Source organism: Gopherus flavomarginatus, chromosome 12, assembly GCF_025201925.1.
Source record: "Gopherus flavomarginatus isolate rGopFla2 chromosome 12, rGopFla2.mat.asm, whole genome shotgun sequence".
In the NCBI taxonomy this organism is placed as follows: Eukaryota; Metazoa; Chordata; order Testudines; family Testudinidae; genus Gopherus; species Gopherus flavomarginatus.
In genome coordinates, this window is record NC_066628.1 from 9,245,796 (window position 1) to 9,263,389 (window position 17,594).

Sequence of the window (17,594 nt, forward strand, 5' to 3'; positions counted from 1 at the left end):
AAAGGGCAGAACTTAGGTCAGGGGTCGGCAGCCTTTCAGCAGTGATGTGCCGAGTCTTCATGAATACACTCTAATTTAAGGCTTCGTGTGCCGGTAATATATTTGAACGTTTTTTAGAAGGTGTCTCTATAAGTCAGTCTATAATATATAATAAAACTACTGTTATATGTAAAGTAAACAAGGTTTTCAAAATGTTTGAGAAGCTTTATTTAAAATTAAATTAAAATGCAGATCTTATTAGTTTAGCGTGATCCTTGCTCTTGCATTTCCAATGTCTGGTATTTAGATACTTTAAGCTGCACAAAGGCTTCTGAGTAATAAGTTAACTGGCTGGCAGAAGGTCAGCGGTTGGAACCCCTGAACGGCAGCTGAAGTGAGTGGAGCTAGCGGCTAGTAGGGCTGAGTAGGGCTGGAAGCCTGGACCCTATCTGGCAGGGGGCCTGTGCTGGAACTCCAACTGGAAGCAAGGTGAGTGGGGCTGCGGAGGGGACCTCGGCTAGCAAGGGGCCAGCAGCCAGAAGCCCAGAGCAGCAGCGGGCTGAGCGGGTCAGCCTGCCACCACTCTGGGGTTTCCACCACTGGCTCCTGCCAGCTGGGGTCTCAGCCCGCCACCGGCCTGGGGTTCCTTCCCCCAGGCCAGCAGCGAGTGCTGAGTGGGGCTGCGGCACGGGGGGGGGGATCCCGGCTGGCAAGGGGCCAGCAGCGGGAACCCCAGAGCAGCGAGCTGAGTGGCTCAGCCTGCCCCGCGTGCCGTCAAAAATTGGCTTGTGTGCCACCTTTGGCACGTGTGCCATAGGTTGCGGACCCCTGGCTTAGGTTATTTGCATGGCCTTAACTGTGCATTTCAATTTTGCCATGTTTTGGAAGGAGTTTGCCTTGGTATATAAACAGGATCAGGGCCTATTTTATGTTTGTCAGTTTCTTCTATTAAATAAACAGTAACGTCCAGTGGGCCCATATGTCATTAGGTTTAAATGGCTATTTTATATATTTATTTTTGAAAAAGTGACAGTGTTCTCTCAGAGTTTTTCCTCTTAAAGAAACACAGAAAGATTTATCACTTTCCCTGCACTTCAGCACTGCTCTTTGCCTGGGGGAATTTAATATCGGTCCCTTCATAGAGAGCTTTGCATTTCTTTGCACAGTCTCCAGAGCCTGAAAATCAAACAGGCTTCCCCCCTAGCTCAGCCAATGAGAAAGACCCTAAGTGAACAAACACCCAATTGCGGCTGCAGTCTAAAGGCAGGAAAGTGAAATGAAACCTGTCACTTTCCCCTGCTGGGAGCCATGGCTGCAGACAGCCCTGTACAGAGGCTCCAGGATGAAGCCTCTTGTTCCATCTGTCTGGAGTATTTCAAAGACCCGGTATCTATCCACTGTGGGCACAACTTCTGCCGGGCCTGCATCACCAACTACTGGGAGGAATCGGATACCAACTTCTCCTGCCCCCAGTGCAGAGAAACTGCCCAGCAGAGAAACTTCAGACCCAACAGGGAGCTGGCGAAAATTATCGAAATAGCCAAGCGGCTGAGCTTACAGGCAGCCAAAGGCTCAGGAGGCGAGCGAGTGTGTGAGAAACACCAGGAAACCCTGAAGCTGTTCTGCGAGGAGGATCAAGCCCCCATCTGTGTGATCTGCCGAGAGTCCCAGGCTCACAGAGCTCATATGGTGGTTCCCATAGAGGAGGCTACCCAGGAGTACAAGGTAGGGAAGCCCAGTCTGTTGTAACAGGCAGGAGTTTAAATAAGTAAAGCATCACATAGACTGGGATCTTCCACTGTGAATTTCTAGACTTGCACATATTTAGGGTTCTTGCTAGTTTAATCTGAATGCCTCATTTCCTGTGTGTGTATATATACACACACATACCATTAAGAAGACAGGAAATGACACACTTACGTTAGTTGATCTCTGTTCTCAATCTCTTGCTGAATAAAGTCTGGGAGTTGGATCAAAGTGACGCTGAACTTTTGCTACCTAATAGTTCTGTTCAAAATGACATGCTCAGGAGCTGAATAAAACTGACATCACTAATACAGGGCCCAATTCAGCAAAACGCTTAGGCACGAGCTTAACTTTAAGAGCATGAATTGTCTGACTGAAGACAATGGAGCTATTGCCTTAATCTAACGCAGTGGTCACCAGCCGGTAGATCGCGATAGACTGGTAAATCCTGGAGCCTCTGCCAGTCAATCGCGATCTCTGACTGCTAAAAGTCTGGCAGCACAGTGGGTCTAAGCAGGCTCCCTGCCTGCCCTGTCCGCACGCCACTCCCAGATGCATGTGTCTGCGGCATCTGAGGGGAAGGGGCAGTGGGTCTCTGTGAGCTGCTTGCGCCTGCAAGCACCGCCCCTGCAGCTCCCATTGGTCATAGTGCCTGGCCAATGGGAGCTGTGGAGTTAGCACTGGGGGGGCAGGGCCAGTGGCAGCGCAAGGAGTTGCCTGCTGCCCTCTCCCCCCTGGGCTGCAGAGACATGCCAGCTGCTTCCCAGAGCGCTATGGGACCAGGACAGGCAGGGAGCCTCCCTTAGACCCGTTGCACAGTCAATGGGAGCCACCTCGCACCCCTTCCTGCACCCCACACCCTGCCCCAACCCAGAGTCTCCTCCTGCACCCAATCTCCCTCCCAGACCCCACACTCCCTCCCTCCCTCCCTCCCTCCTACCCCCCAGCCCCAGCCCTGAACCCGCACCCAAACTCACACCCAGAGCTTGCACCCTCACTCCCTCCTGCATCCCAACCCCCTGCCCTAGCCTGGAGCCTCCTTCTGCACCCAAGCTCCCTCCCAGAACCTGCATCCCTCCCTCCTGCACCCCAATCCCCTGCTCCAGGCTCAACCTGGAGCCACCTCCCACATGGCAAATCCCTCAGCTCCAGCCCAGAGACTGCACTCTCTGCACCCCAACCTGCTGCCCCAGCCCGGTGAAAGTGAGTGAGGGTGTGGGAGAGTGAGCAATGGAGGGAGGGAGGGAATGGAGTGAGCAGCACGGGGCCTCAGGGAAGGGGTGGGTAGATCCTGGGTTGATCTTAAATTCAAAAAGCGATCTTGTATGTAAAAAGGTTGGAGACCACTGATCTAACACAAGCATGTGTTTTGCTGAACAATGGCCATTCTTTTCCTTTCTCTGCGTCACTCATTTTATTCCTGACACAGGAATCACTCACTTCTTGGTTCCCAAACATGTGATGTCTCAGAGGCCAGGGGGCCAAGGATCATACAGACCAAGATTGTAACATCAGTAACCAGTAGAACAGTCCAGTGAATTGGAGGAGACAAACCTGGTGGCCAACTATGCATGGCTGTGGAATCATTTTCTCCTTTTGAGATAAATCAACTGCAAAGAGTTTAAACAAATGCAGTCATATCCATGCAGCTGGGATGTAGTTTGTAGGGACTGGATTCTCCCTACGCTGCTATCCAAAGAAGGGAAAAAAGGTTAAACACCCAACATTATTTCTTTGCTTAGGAAAAAATTCAGATCCAATTACAGATTCTGAAGGAAGAGAGAGAAAAACTGATGGGATTGAAACTGACCAAAGAGGCAAGAATCTGGGAGCATCTGGTAGGTACCAATTGTTATTATCCAGCAAGGACATGTAGGTGCGTGTCCCTCCCAGGGTGGGTATCTGGTAGTGTGGGGGTGGGAGAGTCTGGGTCTCATGCTGTGACCACATGTCACTGAGTGAGATCCTGTGTTTCTATGTTCCGCTTTGGTGATGTCCCATCTCTGTTGGCTGGATTGTGGCAGAGACTATGTGTCTTGTACTCAGGCTGGTGAAAATGCCCCTGGACTCTGATATGTGAAGGGGGAGAGATGCAGTGTGTAATCCTGGGCTGGCTTGCACCAGGCATGAGGCCATGGCCTGGCTGCCTCCTTTCCCTCTCCTGAGCAGCCAGAAGCATCACGTCTGCTCCAGGGGCAAAAGGCAGCTCATGTGATACAGAAAGTGCCTGTTCTCCCCCTATCCCTGCTGAGTCCAGGCTCAGTCTGGGCCTGTGTGTCTGTGTTTGGACAGGCCGTGAATTTCTGGGGGTTCCTGTTTGCACCCCTAGATGTCTACATGTTTGGGCATCTCTGGTAGCTGGGCAACTATCTGGATTTCCTGAGTTAATGTATTAGCGCAGGGGTCAGCAACCATTCAGGAGTGCGGTGCTGAGTCTTCATTTATTCACTCGGATTTAAGGTTTCGCGCTCCAGTCATACATTGTAATGTTTTTAGAAGGTCTCTTTCTATAAGTCTATAATATACAACTAAACGATTGTTGTAGGTAAAGTAAATAAGGTTTTAAAAATGTTTAAGAAGCTTCATTTAAAATTAAATTAAAATGCAGAGCTCCTCGGACCAGGGGCCAGGACCCGGGCAGTGTGAGTGCCAGTGTAAATCAACTCGCATGCCGCCTTCGGCATGCGTGCCATAAGTTGCCTCCCCTGTATTAGAGGGTTAAGCTGTCTGTTGAGTTCTCTTTTGTTTCATTCTTTTTTGTTTGTTTGCTTCTCCCAGCCTCTCTCACTCTCAGTGTCATCCAGGTCTGTCTACACAGTAACTAGACACCGACGGCTGACCCGTGCCAGCTGACTCAGGTTCACCGGGCTCAGGCTGTGGGGGTCTAGGACCCTGAGAAGTGAAGGGTCCCAGAGCTCAGGCTCCACTCTGAGCCCTGAAGTCTACACAGCAATGAAACAGCCCTGCAGCCCAGAAGCACTGACTTTCTGTTTTCCCTGGGGGTACTCGACCCACGCTCTGCTCCACGCCCACCCTCACTTCTCCCCTTCCCCCAAGGCCCTGCCCCATTCCACACCCTCCCCTGAGTGCACCCCAGCCTCGTTCCTCCTCTTCCTGCCCCTGCTTCTCCCCCTCCCCGCCCCAGCGCATCATGCACGCCACTGAACGGATGATCACTGGCATGTGAGAGGCGCTGTGTGAGGAGGAGGAGCTGATCAATGGGGCCGCTGGTGGGTATTGAGCACCCACTTTTTTTCTCTGTGAGTGCTCCAGCCCTGGAACACCCATGGATTTGGTGCCTATGCTGCAGCCCAAGCCCTGCGAGCCCAAGTCAGTTGGCACAGGTCAGCTGCAGGTTTTTCTTTGCTGTGTGGATAGACCCTCAGAGTCCTGTCTTAACTTCTCCTTTAGGGACCTACCTGAAAGGTTGCAGACTCTCTCATGTCAGGCTCATAGACTCACCAGTCAGATTACAGCCAGCAGGAAACTGTAGGAAAATCTTCCCCCTAACAATACTGGGAACTAAATAAATTCCTGGAGAATTGGTCCATCAATGGCTATTAGCCAGGATGGGCAGGCATGGTGTCCCTAGCCTGGTTGCCAGAAGGTGGGAATGAGTGACAGGGGATGGATCACTTGATGATCACCTGTTCTGTTCATTCCCTCTGAAGCACCTGGCATTGGCCATTGTCGGAAGACAGATCCTGGGCTAGATGGTCTTCTGGTCTGACCCAGTCTGGCCATTATGTATTTATGGGAAAGTTTCTCTCAAGCACTATTTAAGGTTGCAATAAAATACCCCTTCCCCCTCCCCACTGAGTACCCAGGGTCTCATCCGGAGCTGCCATGAATTGGCAGAGCTGCCTTGATGTTTGTAGAGTTAAACCAGCTGAAGATCTGGCCCCAGGTGACTCACTCTGTGGGGCCTGCCCTGCCCTTTCCCTTCCTCATTACAGGAGCAGGTAGAAACAGAGAGGCTGAAGATTCTGTCTGAATTTGAGCAGCTGCGGCAGTTCCTGGAGGAACAAGAGCGACTTCTGCTGGCCCGATTGGAAGAGCTGGACAAGGAGATTGAGAAGAGAAGGGATGAGAACATTGCCAAACTCTTGGAGGAGATTTCCTGTCTAAATGACATGATCAGCGAGCTAGAGGGGAAGTGCCAGCAGCCAGCCAGTGAATTCCTGCAGGTGAGATACTGGATCCTGGATACACAAGAGCCTTGGAGTCCAGGAGTCAAACACTAGAGTAGAACTCACAGGTTATGCAGCTGAAATATAATTTTTTACTCTTTCTATCCATTAGTATTGTTATTTGCTTCATTGTTTGGAGAACCTGGGTATTTTAAATCAAATATAACCTAAGTACTCAAATGTCCCCCATGACCATCGGATCTGCATGCCTCCCCAAAATTAATGCATTGATCCTCTTCTTAGGGAAGTATTATTAGCTGTAATTTACAGATGAGGTGGACTGAGGCAAAGAAACCTGGATCCCAAAGGAACTTGTCATTGCAAGGCCTAACTTTCAGGACCTTAGAAAATCACTGTAACAACAGTGGGATCCACAACGTTAGGCCCCCAGGCTCCCTGCACGAGGCACTGTCAGAGCTAGGCACCGAAGAACGGGAGCCACAAAAGCCAGCATGCTAGGCAAGAAGCCGCCAGAGCCGGCCGATGGGAGATGCCAAGGAGAGGGGTGTGTCTCACACCCATCACTCTTACAAAGAGAGGTTCCCAAATCTGGACTGCAGGGGAGGCGCCTGGCTCTTGCAAATGGGAACCCCTTACCTGGAGACTGATGGCTTCCGGTGCTTAAATCGTTCTTGTGGAAAAGAGTCAGGTGGGTAACTAGTGCCCAGTAAATCCACGCTGGTGGCTAGGCTTGCCCTTGTAACCTTTAGCTCAGTAATTCGGGTACTCAGTCGGGAGGTAAGAAATTCTGGTTCAATCCCTGTCTGATGAGAAGAAGAGATGTGACAGGGGTTCCCCACCTTAGAGATACACACCCTAATCCCTGGCCTAAAGAGCGGATTTCAGTTTGCTTCTCTTCTAGCCTACTCGAAGGAAGGGGCATAATGGAGTAAGCAGTTAGGTACAAAGAATAGCCCTAAGGTTATATCCTGAACTCATCTAAATAGCTACCGAGATTGGTTTGCGTTGCATCTCGTTGATTTCACTAAGGTTCTTTCTCTCCCTTCCCCTTCTAGGATGTCCGAAGCACCTTGAGCAGGTATGTGGCTCCTTCTCACTCTCACTCACAAGTTTCCATTCTGTTCTTATTATCGGTTTGTATTGTGTTAGTATTTAGGGGCCCCAAAGCACAGACTATAGGGCTTCATTATGCTAGGCAATGCACAAAAACGTAACAGACACTCCATGCCATAGGCGCCAATTCCATGGGTGATATGTGGCTGCAGCACCCATGGAAGAAAAATAGAGGGTGTTAAGCACCCACCGGTGACCCTGCTGATCAGCTCCTCCCCCTCCCTCCCAGCAGCTCCCGCCCGCTGCGGATCAGCTGTTTGGTGATGTGCAGGAGGCACTAGGGTGAAGGGGGAAGAGAGAGGGCAGGGTGCACTCAAGAGAAGGGGTGGAATGGGGTGGGAAGAGGTGGGCCGGGGCGGGGTCTTGTGGGAAGGGATGGAGTAGGGCAGAGCGTGGGTTGAGCACTCCCAGGAAATGAAGAAGCCAGCGCCTGTCCTGCCATACACTTCGCTGGGAAAGAATCCCTCCTTCCTTGCCCTTTTGACTAGGACAAGTGTCGGTGTCCTATGCTCCATAAAGCCCTACCTTGCAGGTCCCTCCGAATGAGGAGACCCGGGTGCTTTCCTCCTCCTAGAGGGAAGGCAGAGTGAATTTCCAAACACACAGTGGCTCTCGTAGTGAAACAAGATTTATGCGAACATAGAGCAAGAAGATCATTTTTTAAAAATTGATGATCTCCACTTATCTATGTTTATATCTCTACTGGCTGAGAGCAAAATTCTTGACTACCTGATAACTTTTGGGTGATGCATGAGGCAAGCTGGAGCTGTGGCGTTCTCTCAGTCCACTTCCAAGCGCTTAAATGGCCACATCACAAAGATGTACAGCACAGACATCATATTTTTTGCCCACTTATTGGTAAATCGCAGTAGGAAAGCCAAGGATGGAATTGGCCATGGGTTCAGATGGGTTTTATCTGGTCCATGTATAAAGCACAGGAATAAAACTCTGTTAGGGAAGCTTCAACTGAGGGCTTGTCTACATAGCCACCTTACAACAATGAAACTTGCTTGGTCAGGGGTGTGAAAAAACACACCCAGTGGTGAGCTGGAGTCAGTTTACACTGGTTCGCGGAAACTGGTTATTAAATTTAGAAGCCCTTTTAGAACTGGTTGTCCTGCGCGGGACAACCAGTTCTAAAGGGGCTTCTAAATTTAACAGCTGCAGCAGGTAACCTGGGGAAGGGGACACGCAGGGGAACTGCTCCCCGCCCTAGCTCACCTCCGCCTCCCTGGGCCTGAGCGTGAAGCCGCCGCGTGCTTCTCAGCCCTCCCAGGCTTCCTGCATGAATGGTTGATTTGCGGGAAGTGAGGAGTCTGCAAGCTCGGCCTGACCCACTGCTCCAGGTGCTGCGCAGTGGCATGGCCCGGCTCCAGCCGAGCGGCACGGCTGTAGCGCCGCCAGCCACCTCCACGCAGCACAGTAAGGGGGCAGGGAGCTGTGTGTGCGTGCGTGTGTGTGGATAGGGCAGGGGAGTTCGGGGTGGTGGTTGGGGTGGAGGGGGTGGATAGAGGTCGGGATGGTCAGAGGGCAGGGAACGGGGGGTTGAATGGGGGCAAGGGTCCTGGAGGAGCAGTCAGGAAGGAGGAGGGGTTGGATGGGGCTGTGGGAGGCAGTCAAGGGCAGAGGTTCCAGGTGCGGTCAAGGGACACGGAAAAGGGGTGGTTGGATGGGGCAGAGGTCCCGGGGGGCCATCAGAAATGAGGAGGGGTTGGATAGGGCAGTCAGGGGACAGGGAAGGGGGGTGGATGGGGAAGAAGCCCCGGAGGGCAGGGGTGGGTCACGACCCTCTTGTGGGGTGAGAAGGGAACCAGTTGTTAAGATTATGGCAGCTCATCACTGAACACACCCCAATGAGTGATGCAAGTTTCAGCGCTGCAAAGCGGCAGTGTAGATAGTGCACCAGTGCTGGGAGCCACTCCACTCGTGGGGTTGGGTTTTTTACAGCGCTGGGAGAGAGCTGGAGCTGAAGCCACAACTACACAGCCACTTTAAAGCACTGCCACGGCAGTGCTTTAATGTTGGTAGAGGAGACATACCTTGAGGCTGGGATACACAAAGGCAGTCTAGGGGTAGAATCGTGGCCCTGCTGAAGTCCTAAGAAATTTTGCTATGGACTTCACTGGGATCAGGGTTTCACCCCAGTCCTATCAGGACAGCGGGGTTCTGTAGCATAAAAGTCATGGGGAAAGAATTTTTTTTTTTAAAAAAGCAAACAAACAATGGAGAATAAGGCATAAACTAAATAATGAATTAGAAGCGTCTTTCATTCCAGGTGTGAGCTGGGGAAGGTCCCGCAACCGGAGGAGGTTTCTCCTGAGCCAGAGAAAACCCCCAGCAGCATCTCTCATAAATCTATTGCTCTAAAGGAGACTCTAAGGAAATTCCAAGGTACAGAGAAGGGATCTGGGAAGAGGGGAACTTGACATATGATAGTGGGAGGAGATGGACCAATTAGCTGTTCATGTAAAGTTCAGACAATAACAGTAAACCATGATGTTGTGATTACTGAACTCTGTCAGGGCCTAGAGCAGGGGTTCTCAACCATTTTTTGGCTAGAACCCCCTTTGAAAATATTTCAGGCTCTGATGACCCCCTCAAAAAATGATGACCTCCCTCCACACTGCGTCTTCCTTACTTCTGTGCTGCTGCTGGCGGTAACGCTGCCTTCAGAGCTAGGAGCCACACCCGCCACTCTTGCGAGCTCCCCTCCCCAGTGGTCTTGCGATCCCCTTTTAGGTTGGACCTCCGCAGTTTGGGAAATGCTGGATCAGAAGAGATTCCTTGGGACTAGAACATGGGATGAGAGCTGGTTGGAAAGTGAGAGATGTTTTGTCTCTCTCACACACACACTTACTTTTGAAAATGTTTCTTTACAAATAATTCATAAGTATTATCGAAATTTCTTTTTCCCATGGGGCAGTTGTATCCTCCCCAATGCCCTCATCTACCATTCCTGATCCCTCCTTTCACCCTGCACCCCCCGGGCTATCCTTTTCTCTACTTCTACCTCTTGGCTGAGGGACCCACCCAGGCTGCTGATGCTGGTGTCCCTCCTCTGAGGGCCGGCCTTAAGGAAAATGGTGCCCTGGGCGCATGGGAGGCAGGTGAACCCCCCCTTTGGGGAGGTTAGCCTCTCGGCCCTGCCCTCTCTGTGCTGACGAAGCCCTGAGCACCCCCTAGGGTGACCAGCCAGCAAGTGTGAAAAATCGGGACGGGGGTGAGGGGTAATAAGAGCCTATATAAAAAAAAGATCCAAAAATCGGGACTGTCCCTATAAAATCAGGACTTCTGGTCACCCTAGCTGCATCGGCCCAAGCTGCCCCAGCCAGCCCAGCCCCTGGCCTCCAGTCTGAGCTAAGTCCCTGCCGGCTTCAGGGGAACGTGGGTAGGGTCTTGGGGTGGAGCATGGGTGGGGCCCCAGCCTGGGTTAGGGAGGCTTAGTCTCCCCTAGCCTTTGATATCCACTGCCTATGCCTGGGCAAACTTGTCTTTTGGTGCCCCTGGCCCCCACATGTGCCCCACCACCCTATCGCCCGACCCCACTGGTCCCCCCATCCAGGCCCCGCTGCCTTCCCTCAGTACTTAATTTGTATTGAAAGAGGTGCCAGTGCTCAGCCCTGGCACAAATTAAGCACTGGCTGTCAGCAGGACAGGGGGTAGGAGGTACCAGTCCGGTGTCCCCTTAAATACTGCACCTTGGGCGGCGGCCCAGCCCACCCACCTCTAAGGCCGGTCCTGACTCCACTCTCCCCAGTTCTGTGGCTAAGAGTGGGGCAGCAGGGTGGGAAGCAGAGAGGCAAAATCTGCAGCCAAAACTGCAGCTGTGACAGCACCTCTAGTGCCTGGGAGGTGGGAGCCGCAGTGAAATCCCTGCTCCGCCCCAGCAGAGGCAGATCGCTGCAATCCGGGACAGAGAAGCAGGAAATCAGGGAGGGTCCCAACCAGGACGAGGCTGCTGGGGAGTGTGAGAAATGGTCCCAGCCGCCCCCAGGGCTGAGCTCTGCCCCTAATACTCTGATTCTCTCTTGGTCCCCCCCAGTGGATGTGACTCTGGATCCAGACACGGCTCATCCTCGCCTCGTCCTGTCTGAGGATGGGAAAAGCGTGAGATGGGAAGACACGCGCCAGCATGTGCCCGACAATCCCAAGAGATTTGATTCTTCTCGTTGCGTGCTAAGCCTGGAGGGCTTCTCCTCGGGGAGGCATTACTGGGAGGTGGAGGTGGAGGATGGGGGAGCCTGGGCTGTAGGGGTGGCCAGAGAGTCTGTGAGGAGGAAGGGACGGGTCAATGTTAACCCAGAGGAGGGCATCTGGGCGGTGGGTCAGTGTGGGACTCAGTACCTGGCTCTCACCTCCCCCAAGATCCCCCTCTCCCTTGCTGAACGGCCCAGAACGATCGGGATTTATCTGGACTGCGAAGAGGGGCGGGTGGCATTTTTTGATGCTGATAATGAGGGCCCAATATTCACTTTCCCACCGGCCTCTGTCCCTGCAGAAAAAATCCTCCCTTTACTGTGTTTGGGGAGAGCATCCCAGTTCAGACTGTGTCCCTGCATCACAGGGTATAATGTAGAGCCTTAGAAATACACATGGTTAGCCTCACAGAGCCCAGTTTGTCCTGGAGGCCAAAGGGTATTTGTGCATGTCAAACCCAAGAGAAAGGGAAAAGGCATTGACCTGTCTGTGTGTCCCAACACTGATTCTGCAGGATTCTAGCAGTTTGCAGGGGCCTAGACTGGGACGGGGGCAACCAGAACCAGAAATGGGGCATTGGAGAAGGGTAATTGGGTAGGGGGGAACGGGGAGGAGGTGGATACTGGAGAAGTGGACCTGAAAGGGTGGGAGCTAATTAATAATCTCCAGTTTTGAATGGGATTTTACAGGTGCATTTTTTAAAAAAGCAAATGGATTCTATGTTCTTATGATCCATGGAATAATTGTATTAAAGTGAATTGTAAAGTCCTCAAGGGTCCTTTTTAATCTCCTGGTGGATTTAAAAAGAAAACAAAATGGATTAAGTGAAACTGCAATAAGGGAGGCAGTGTGTCCTAGTGGATACAGCACTGGATTCAGGAGAGCTGGGTTCTCTTTCCAGCATAGCCACTAACCTGTTAGAGGAGTTTGGGCATGTCTCTGTACCGCTCTCTCCCCATCTGTGAAATGGGGCTGATGCTGTTCTCCTTTGTAAAGTGGTCTGAGATCCTTGGTTGGAAAGTGCTGTCCGAGAACTATATAGAGGCTTGCATCAGTGTGACTGAATTCATTTCAAGCAACACCCCTTTAGTTGAGCCTGTGAAATGCTGTGTGTAGACGAGGCCATGCGTGCATCTCGCTTGTTAGCAGAGACTGATACTGGGCCCTTGCTCAAACACAGCACTATCTTCACTGGGGGACAGGAGCTGGTTGTGTCTGATGTATTAAAATGGAGCTCCAGACCTGTCCCCCTCCCCTCCCAAGGTTTATTCCATTGGATGTGTAATCCGTCTGCCCCTCTGAGTTGGCAGCAACAAGGGCCGGGTTCAGTATCCAGGGGTTCCGTTTCAGTAACACAATGCATAACCGGCTCGAGCCCCCACCCAGTGACCTGGGACACTCACATACCACACCCCCCTGGGCGCCTCTAGGAGGCAATACTTCCCCTCTCGCAAGCACGGAGTCTGAGTGTAGCAAAATCTTTTTTAATAAAGGAAGGAATCAATGCGGCATCCCATTGGAGAAACACCACAAACAGGGTTATAACACAAACCATAAACAAAAACCCACCTCCAAGTACATTTGGCACTGTCCTTTTTCCCCTTAGGGTTTTAAGTCCAATCACCCCAAAGTCCAACAACCCAAAAGTCTCTGGTCAATGCCACCCCAGAGTTCGAGAGTTTATCTGTAGAGGTCCCTCCCCCCAGCCTGGGTAGAAAAGGGCACCTTACGTGGTCCGGGGCCAACTGCCCTGCCTCTCCGTGGGTTCTGCTTCCGCCTTCTCCACGAACTGCTCCGCTTTACCAGCTGCTCCACTCTGCTCCTCCAGCCGTCCTCAGGAACTGCTCCGCTCCACCAGCTGCTCTGCTCCATGAGCTGCTCCAGTTCTTTCTGCAAACTGCTCAGCTCCGCTCACTCTGTGGGCCGCTCCACCCATCCCACAGCTACTCCGCTCTGCCAGCCGCTCTGCTGCCACTAGCTGTCCCGTGATCCGCTCCAGCCATCCCTGCAACTGCTCCACTCCACCAGCTCAGGCTCCCCCACTAGTTAGCACAGTACTCAGTGCTCCCAACTCAGTAATTTTAGCTCTTTAGTGATTTCAACTCTTAGTGATCTCAGGTCTTCGTGGGGGAGCCCCAGTGTTAGTGCACCATTAGCCCAATGTGTGCTCAGCTCAGTAACCTGTACTTAGATTCTTGAGGGAACAAAAAAAATTCAACTCTGACATTCCACAGTGGAGAGAGGAGGAGGTGCAACTGGTGCTTCTGGCTCCACAAGGAGACTGCCCCACCAAGCACAGATACCTGTGCCCAGCCTCTCTCTGTTCACTGGGTTTTGGAACCCATGTCCCTTGTCTAGCAAGTACCACCCAACTGAGGGTGAGTCATTTGTCACCAAGCAGTCCCACCGCTCAGCAGTCTGGGATAGGGTAGGCGTGCCTATGCAAATACACTCTCTGACATTTTTTCCACCAGATGTCAGGGTAGAGCTTATCCTGACTCTGCTTACAGATGCAAAACACAGACTCCCAAACGAGTGAAAGTTTGTGTCCCGGGGCAATCAAGAACCTCCAGGATGAGGAAGCAGGAGATTGGAGATGGATGGCATGGGAGAAAAAATATCCCTTGGATTTCAATGTACTGCTATTCTAGCTGTGACAAGGGAAGGAAGAATGGCCGTGTAGTTCAGATGTTAGCTTTGGACTCAGGAGATGCAGGCTCCTTTCTTGGCGTTGCCTCAGGATTCCTGTGTAATTTGAAGTGAGTCATTAGACTGCTCCATGCCTCAGATTCTCCATCAGGAGTGTGGGGATTGCAAACTTTCCTGAACTCATAGAGGTTGTGGGAGGTTAAATTAGTTTGTGAATGTGAGCTACCAACACACTCCAAGGTGAGACAGCAAAATGGTCTAACAGATAGTTTGAAAGTGTGAGTTCTCCACCTCGTCGCAGCGATATGGGGGTTATTGGAACAGGAAAAATGTCCGAAACTTCCAAACGGAGTGATAGAAAAAGACAGAAATTAGAAAAATTCCCATATACATGGTGGGGAAATGTAATTCACCTACTAGATTTATACGGGTATTTAGCCTGTATGTATGGTGTCTATGGCTATTTTGGATATATGGGATTGTGCTTGCACATTTGCATCAGAGTCTCACACACCCACTATGCTGATGTCTTATGCATATCTTTTAAATATATAGTTATGATCACAGGCGCCAACTTTCCCATTTCCACAGGGGGTGCTTTATCTCTGCTCCGCCCTAGGACCTGCCCCTACTCCACACTGTCCTCCAAGGCCCTACCCACGTCTGGACCCAGAGAGACAAAAGATTCCTGCCTTATGCCAAAGCTATAAAAGGAGGAGAAGCAGGACAAAGGGGCTGCCAGTAATGAGAAACCCCCTGCTTACCACCTAAGATGTCTGCTGGAACTAACCAGGACTGTACCAGGGGAAAGGATTGGGCCCAGACTAGGAAGGAGTCCAGTCTGTGGAAAAAACTGTGAAAAGTGGAAAAAAAAATCTTGTGTCAGACTGCAATGCTGTTATAATTTTGGTTAGGCTAGGTAACAAGGAAAAACTAAGACAGGTGCTGAGCTGTTTTTAGTTAAAGTCTGCAGCTTTGGGGGTGTGGCCCAGAGCCTGGGTCTGTGTTGCAGCAGGCTAGGGTGTCCGGCTCAACAAGGCAGGGTTCTGGAGTCCCAAGCTGGTGGGGAAAATGGGCTCAGAAGTAATTTCAGTCCCAAGGGGATCTCTGTGACCGAACCCATCACAGTGGTGTTGTCAAGCAAGATATGTGCCCAGCTGATTGCTTTGAGACACTGGTAGAGATTTTTAAGTGTGTTGTCTGGAGGACAGACAGAGTGCTTATTCGGGAAAGGAAAGATGACTACTTTGGTTGCAAAATTGGCTGGGAAAGCTCTGGATACATTCAGTCAGATGCCTATTGCTGAGGCTTCAAACTATGGTCTATTTAAGGAATTGGTTTTGAAACAGTTTCAGATTACACCCAAAACCTAGAGGGTTAAATTCACTACTCTTACAACTCCCAGAGCCCTTCTACAGCACAGATGATTTGTATACACCTTCCCCAGGAGCCAAATTGGCAGGCTTCCAGGAGCCCTGTGAGTCCTACATTGTTTTAGTTTCCCTGCTGATTTATTAGGAGAATAAAAGATGGACACCAGAACTGAGGCAGACTACGGAGACCGCATTCTGAGAAAACAATGGTGAACCTCCAACGCCAGCAGTGTGGGCCACTTAGACAGGTAACCAGCACCCACAATCTTGACAAGCTTTTTTCCAAAATAACTCATCTTTTGGAAAAATAGGTGGAGCCTTTTTGACAATCTGGCTAAAGATTTTAGTGCCTAACTGGGAGCCTAGTTCTTCTGAAAATCTGTCCCTAGTGGTGGGTGTGAGACCTTCTGAAAATTCTGGCCAATGTGTCTGGAAGCTCCAAGAACCTTCACAACTTTGAGCATTTACTAGAAGAGGATGAACAAAACCTTCCTTCCTTGACCTACAATTAGCTTGAGCACAGGCTGAGGTTTCAAGAGAATTGATTTTATTCTTAGATGCAATGCGAAACAAACACCCCCCTGTAGACATTGGAAGAGGGAGTCTGAAATGGATCTGCCACTAAACCCCGTTGCCTTTCATCAGTAGCCACCTGAGCAAGAGGGTAACCATTGGCCTAGAGGTGAAAGGCCCATAGCCCATGCTCAGAAGTCTTCAGCAGCTAGATCTTAGGAATGGAAAAGCTTAATGATCTTTCTCTGGGGTGGTTACTTCGAAAGACTTGTATATAGCGCTGGGTGAAAGATTTTTGGATGAATATTCTGTTTAGTGAAATATTTTGGTGGACCCAAAATGATTGTTTGGTTTGGTTTGGTTTCACCAAGAAAAGTGAAAAAAAAGAAAAAGATCTTGGGTCAAAGTGCAATGTTGTTCTAATTTAGGTTAGGCTAGGTGTCGTAAACAGATAAGTAAGAGTTAATAGAACAGAAGTACTTCATATCTCTTTTGCCTGTAAAGGGTTAACCAATTCAGTAAGCCTGGCTGTCACCTGACCAGAGGACCAATCAGGGGACAGGATACTTTCAAATCTTGAGGGAGGGAAGTTTTTATGTGTGCTGTTAGGATTTGGTTGTTGTGCACTCTGAGGGCTCAGAGGGATCAGATGTGCAACCAGGTTTCTCTCCTATCTCTCCGATACAGGCTCTTACAAGTTCAGAATAGTGAGTACTAGGTAGATAAAGCGAGTTAGGCTTATGGTTGTTTTCTTTATTTGCAAATGTGTATTTGGTTGGAAGGAGTTCAAATGTGTATTTGGCTGAAAGGAATTCAAACTAGTATTTTGCGGAAAAGATTTTAATTTGTACTTGTATACTTAGGCTGGGAGGGTATTCCCAGTGTCTATAGCTGAAAGACCCTGTATCTATTCCATCATTTAAATTTAAAAAGATAATTTTTACTGTTTTTTCTTTCTTTAATTAAAAGTTTCTTGTTTAAGAACCTGATTGTTTTTTTATTCTGGTGTGAGACCCCAGGGGACGGGGTCTGGATCCACCAGGGAATTGGTGGGGAGAAAGGAGGGAAAGGGGGGAGAGAGAGGTTATTTTCTCTCTGTGTTAGGATTACTTTCTCTCTCAGGGAGAGTCTGGGAGGGGGAGAGAGAAGGAAGGGAAAAGGTGAATTTTCCTCTCTGTTTTAAGATTCAAGGAGTTTTGAATCACAGTAATCTTCCAGGGTAACCCAGGGAGGGGAAGCCTGGAAGAGGCAACGGTCAGGGAAAGGGCTTACTTTCCTTGTGTTAAGATCCAGAAGGTCTGGGTCTTGGAGGTCCCAGGGCAAGGTTTTGGGGGGACCAGAGTGTACCAGGCACTGGAATTCCTGGTTGGTGGCAGTGCTACAAGTACTAAGCTGGTAATTGAGCTTAGAGGAATTCATGCTGGTACCCCATCTTTTGGACACTAAGGGTCAGAGTGGGGAATTATACCATGACACTAGGTAACAAGGAAAAGCTAAGTTGTTTGCACAAGTGAGCGTATTTGTCTAAAAGGGTGTGGAGGCTGGGCTTTAAGGGGCAGAAAGCCATATTGTAGTATTTGCTAGAAGGAAGCTTTGTTTTCCCCATGGCCTCCAAAGAGTTTTCAAGCCTTCTGGAGGAGGCCAGGAAGTTGCATTCTTCCTGTTGAATGGCAAATTAGGAAGGAAAGGTAGATCTTTGTGAAAGAGGGTAATTCCCTGGCTGGGAATTGAACCCAGACTGTGGTAATGAAAGCACCAAATCCTAACCACTAGACCACCAGGAAGATTGCCTTTGGGTTGTTGGGCTTGACTTTCTAGACCTACTTTCTGTCCAACTGAGGCCATTCGTTCTTCTTCAAAGGAGGTTAACGCA

General features: G+C 50.3%; 1 protein-coding gene across 2 annotated transcripts; it reads left to right on the plus strand.

Annotated features, from left to right (window-relative positions):
- The first annotated feature begins 1,260 nt into the window (after nucleotides 1-1,260).
- Nucleotides 1,261-11,934, plus strand: LOC127033311 (zinc finger protein RFP-like). 2 transcript variants are annotated; one of them, XM_050921301.1, is made up of 6 exons: nucleotides 1,261-1,704; nucleotides 3,468-3,563; nucleotides 5,682-5,912; nucleotides 6,932-6,954; nucleotides 9,265-9,380; nucleotides 11,032-11,934. In XM_050921301.1, the coding sequence occupies exons 1-6, from the start codon at nucleotides 1,288-1,290 to the stop codon at nucleotides 11,571-11,573; spliced, it is 1,425 nt and encodes a 474-aa protein (XP_050777258.1). In that variant the 5' UTR covers nucleotides 1,261-1,287; the 3' UTR covers nucleotides 11,574-11,934. The 2 variants fall into 2 exon arrangements, with proteins under 2 accessions (XP_050777258.1, XP_050777259.1); XM_050921302.1 differs by lacking the exon at nucleotides 5,682-5,912.
- Nucleotides 11,935-17,594: the final 5,660 nt, after the last annotated feature.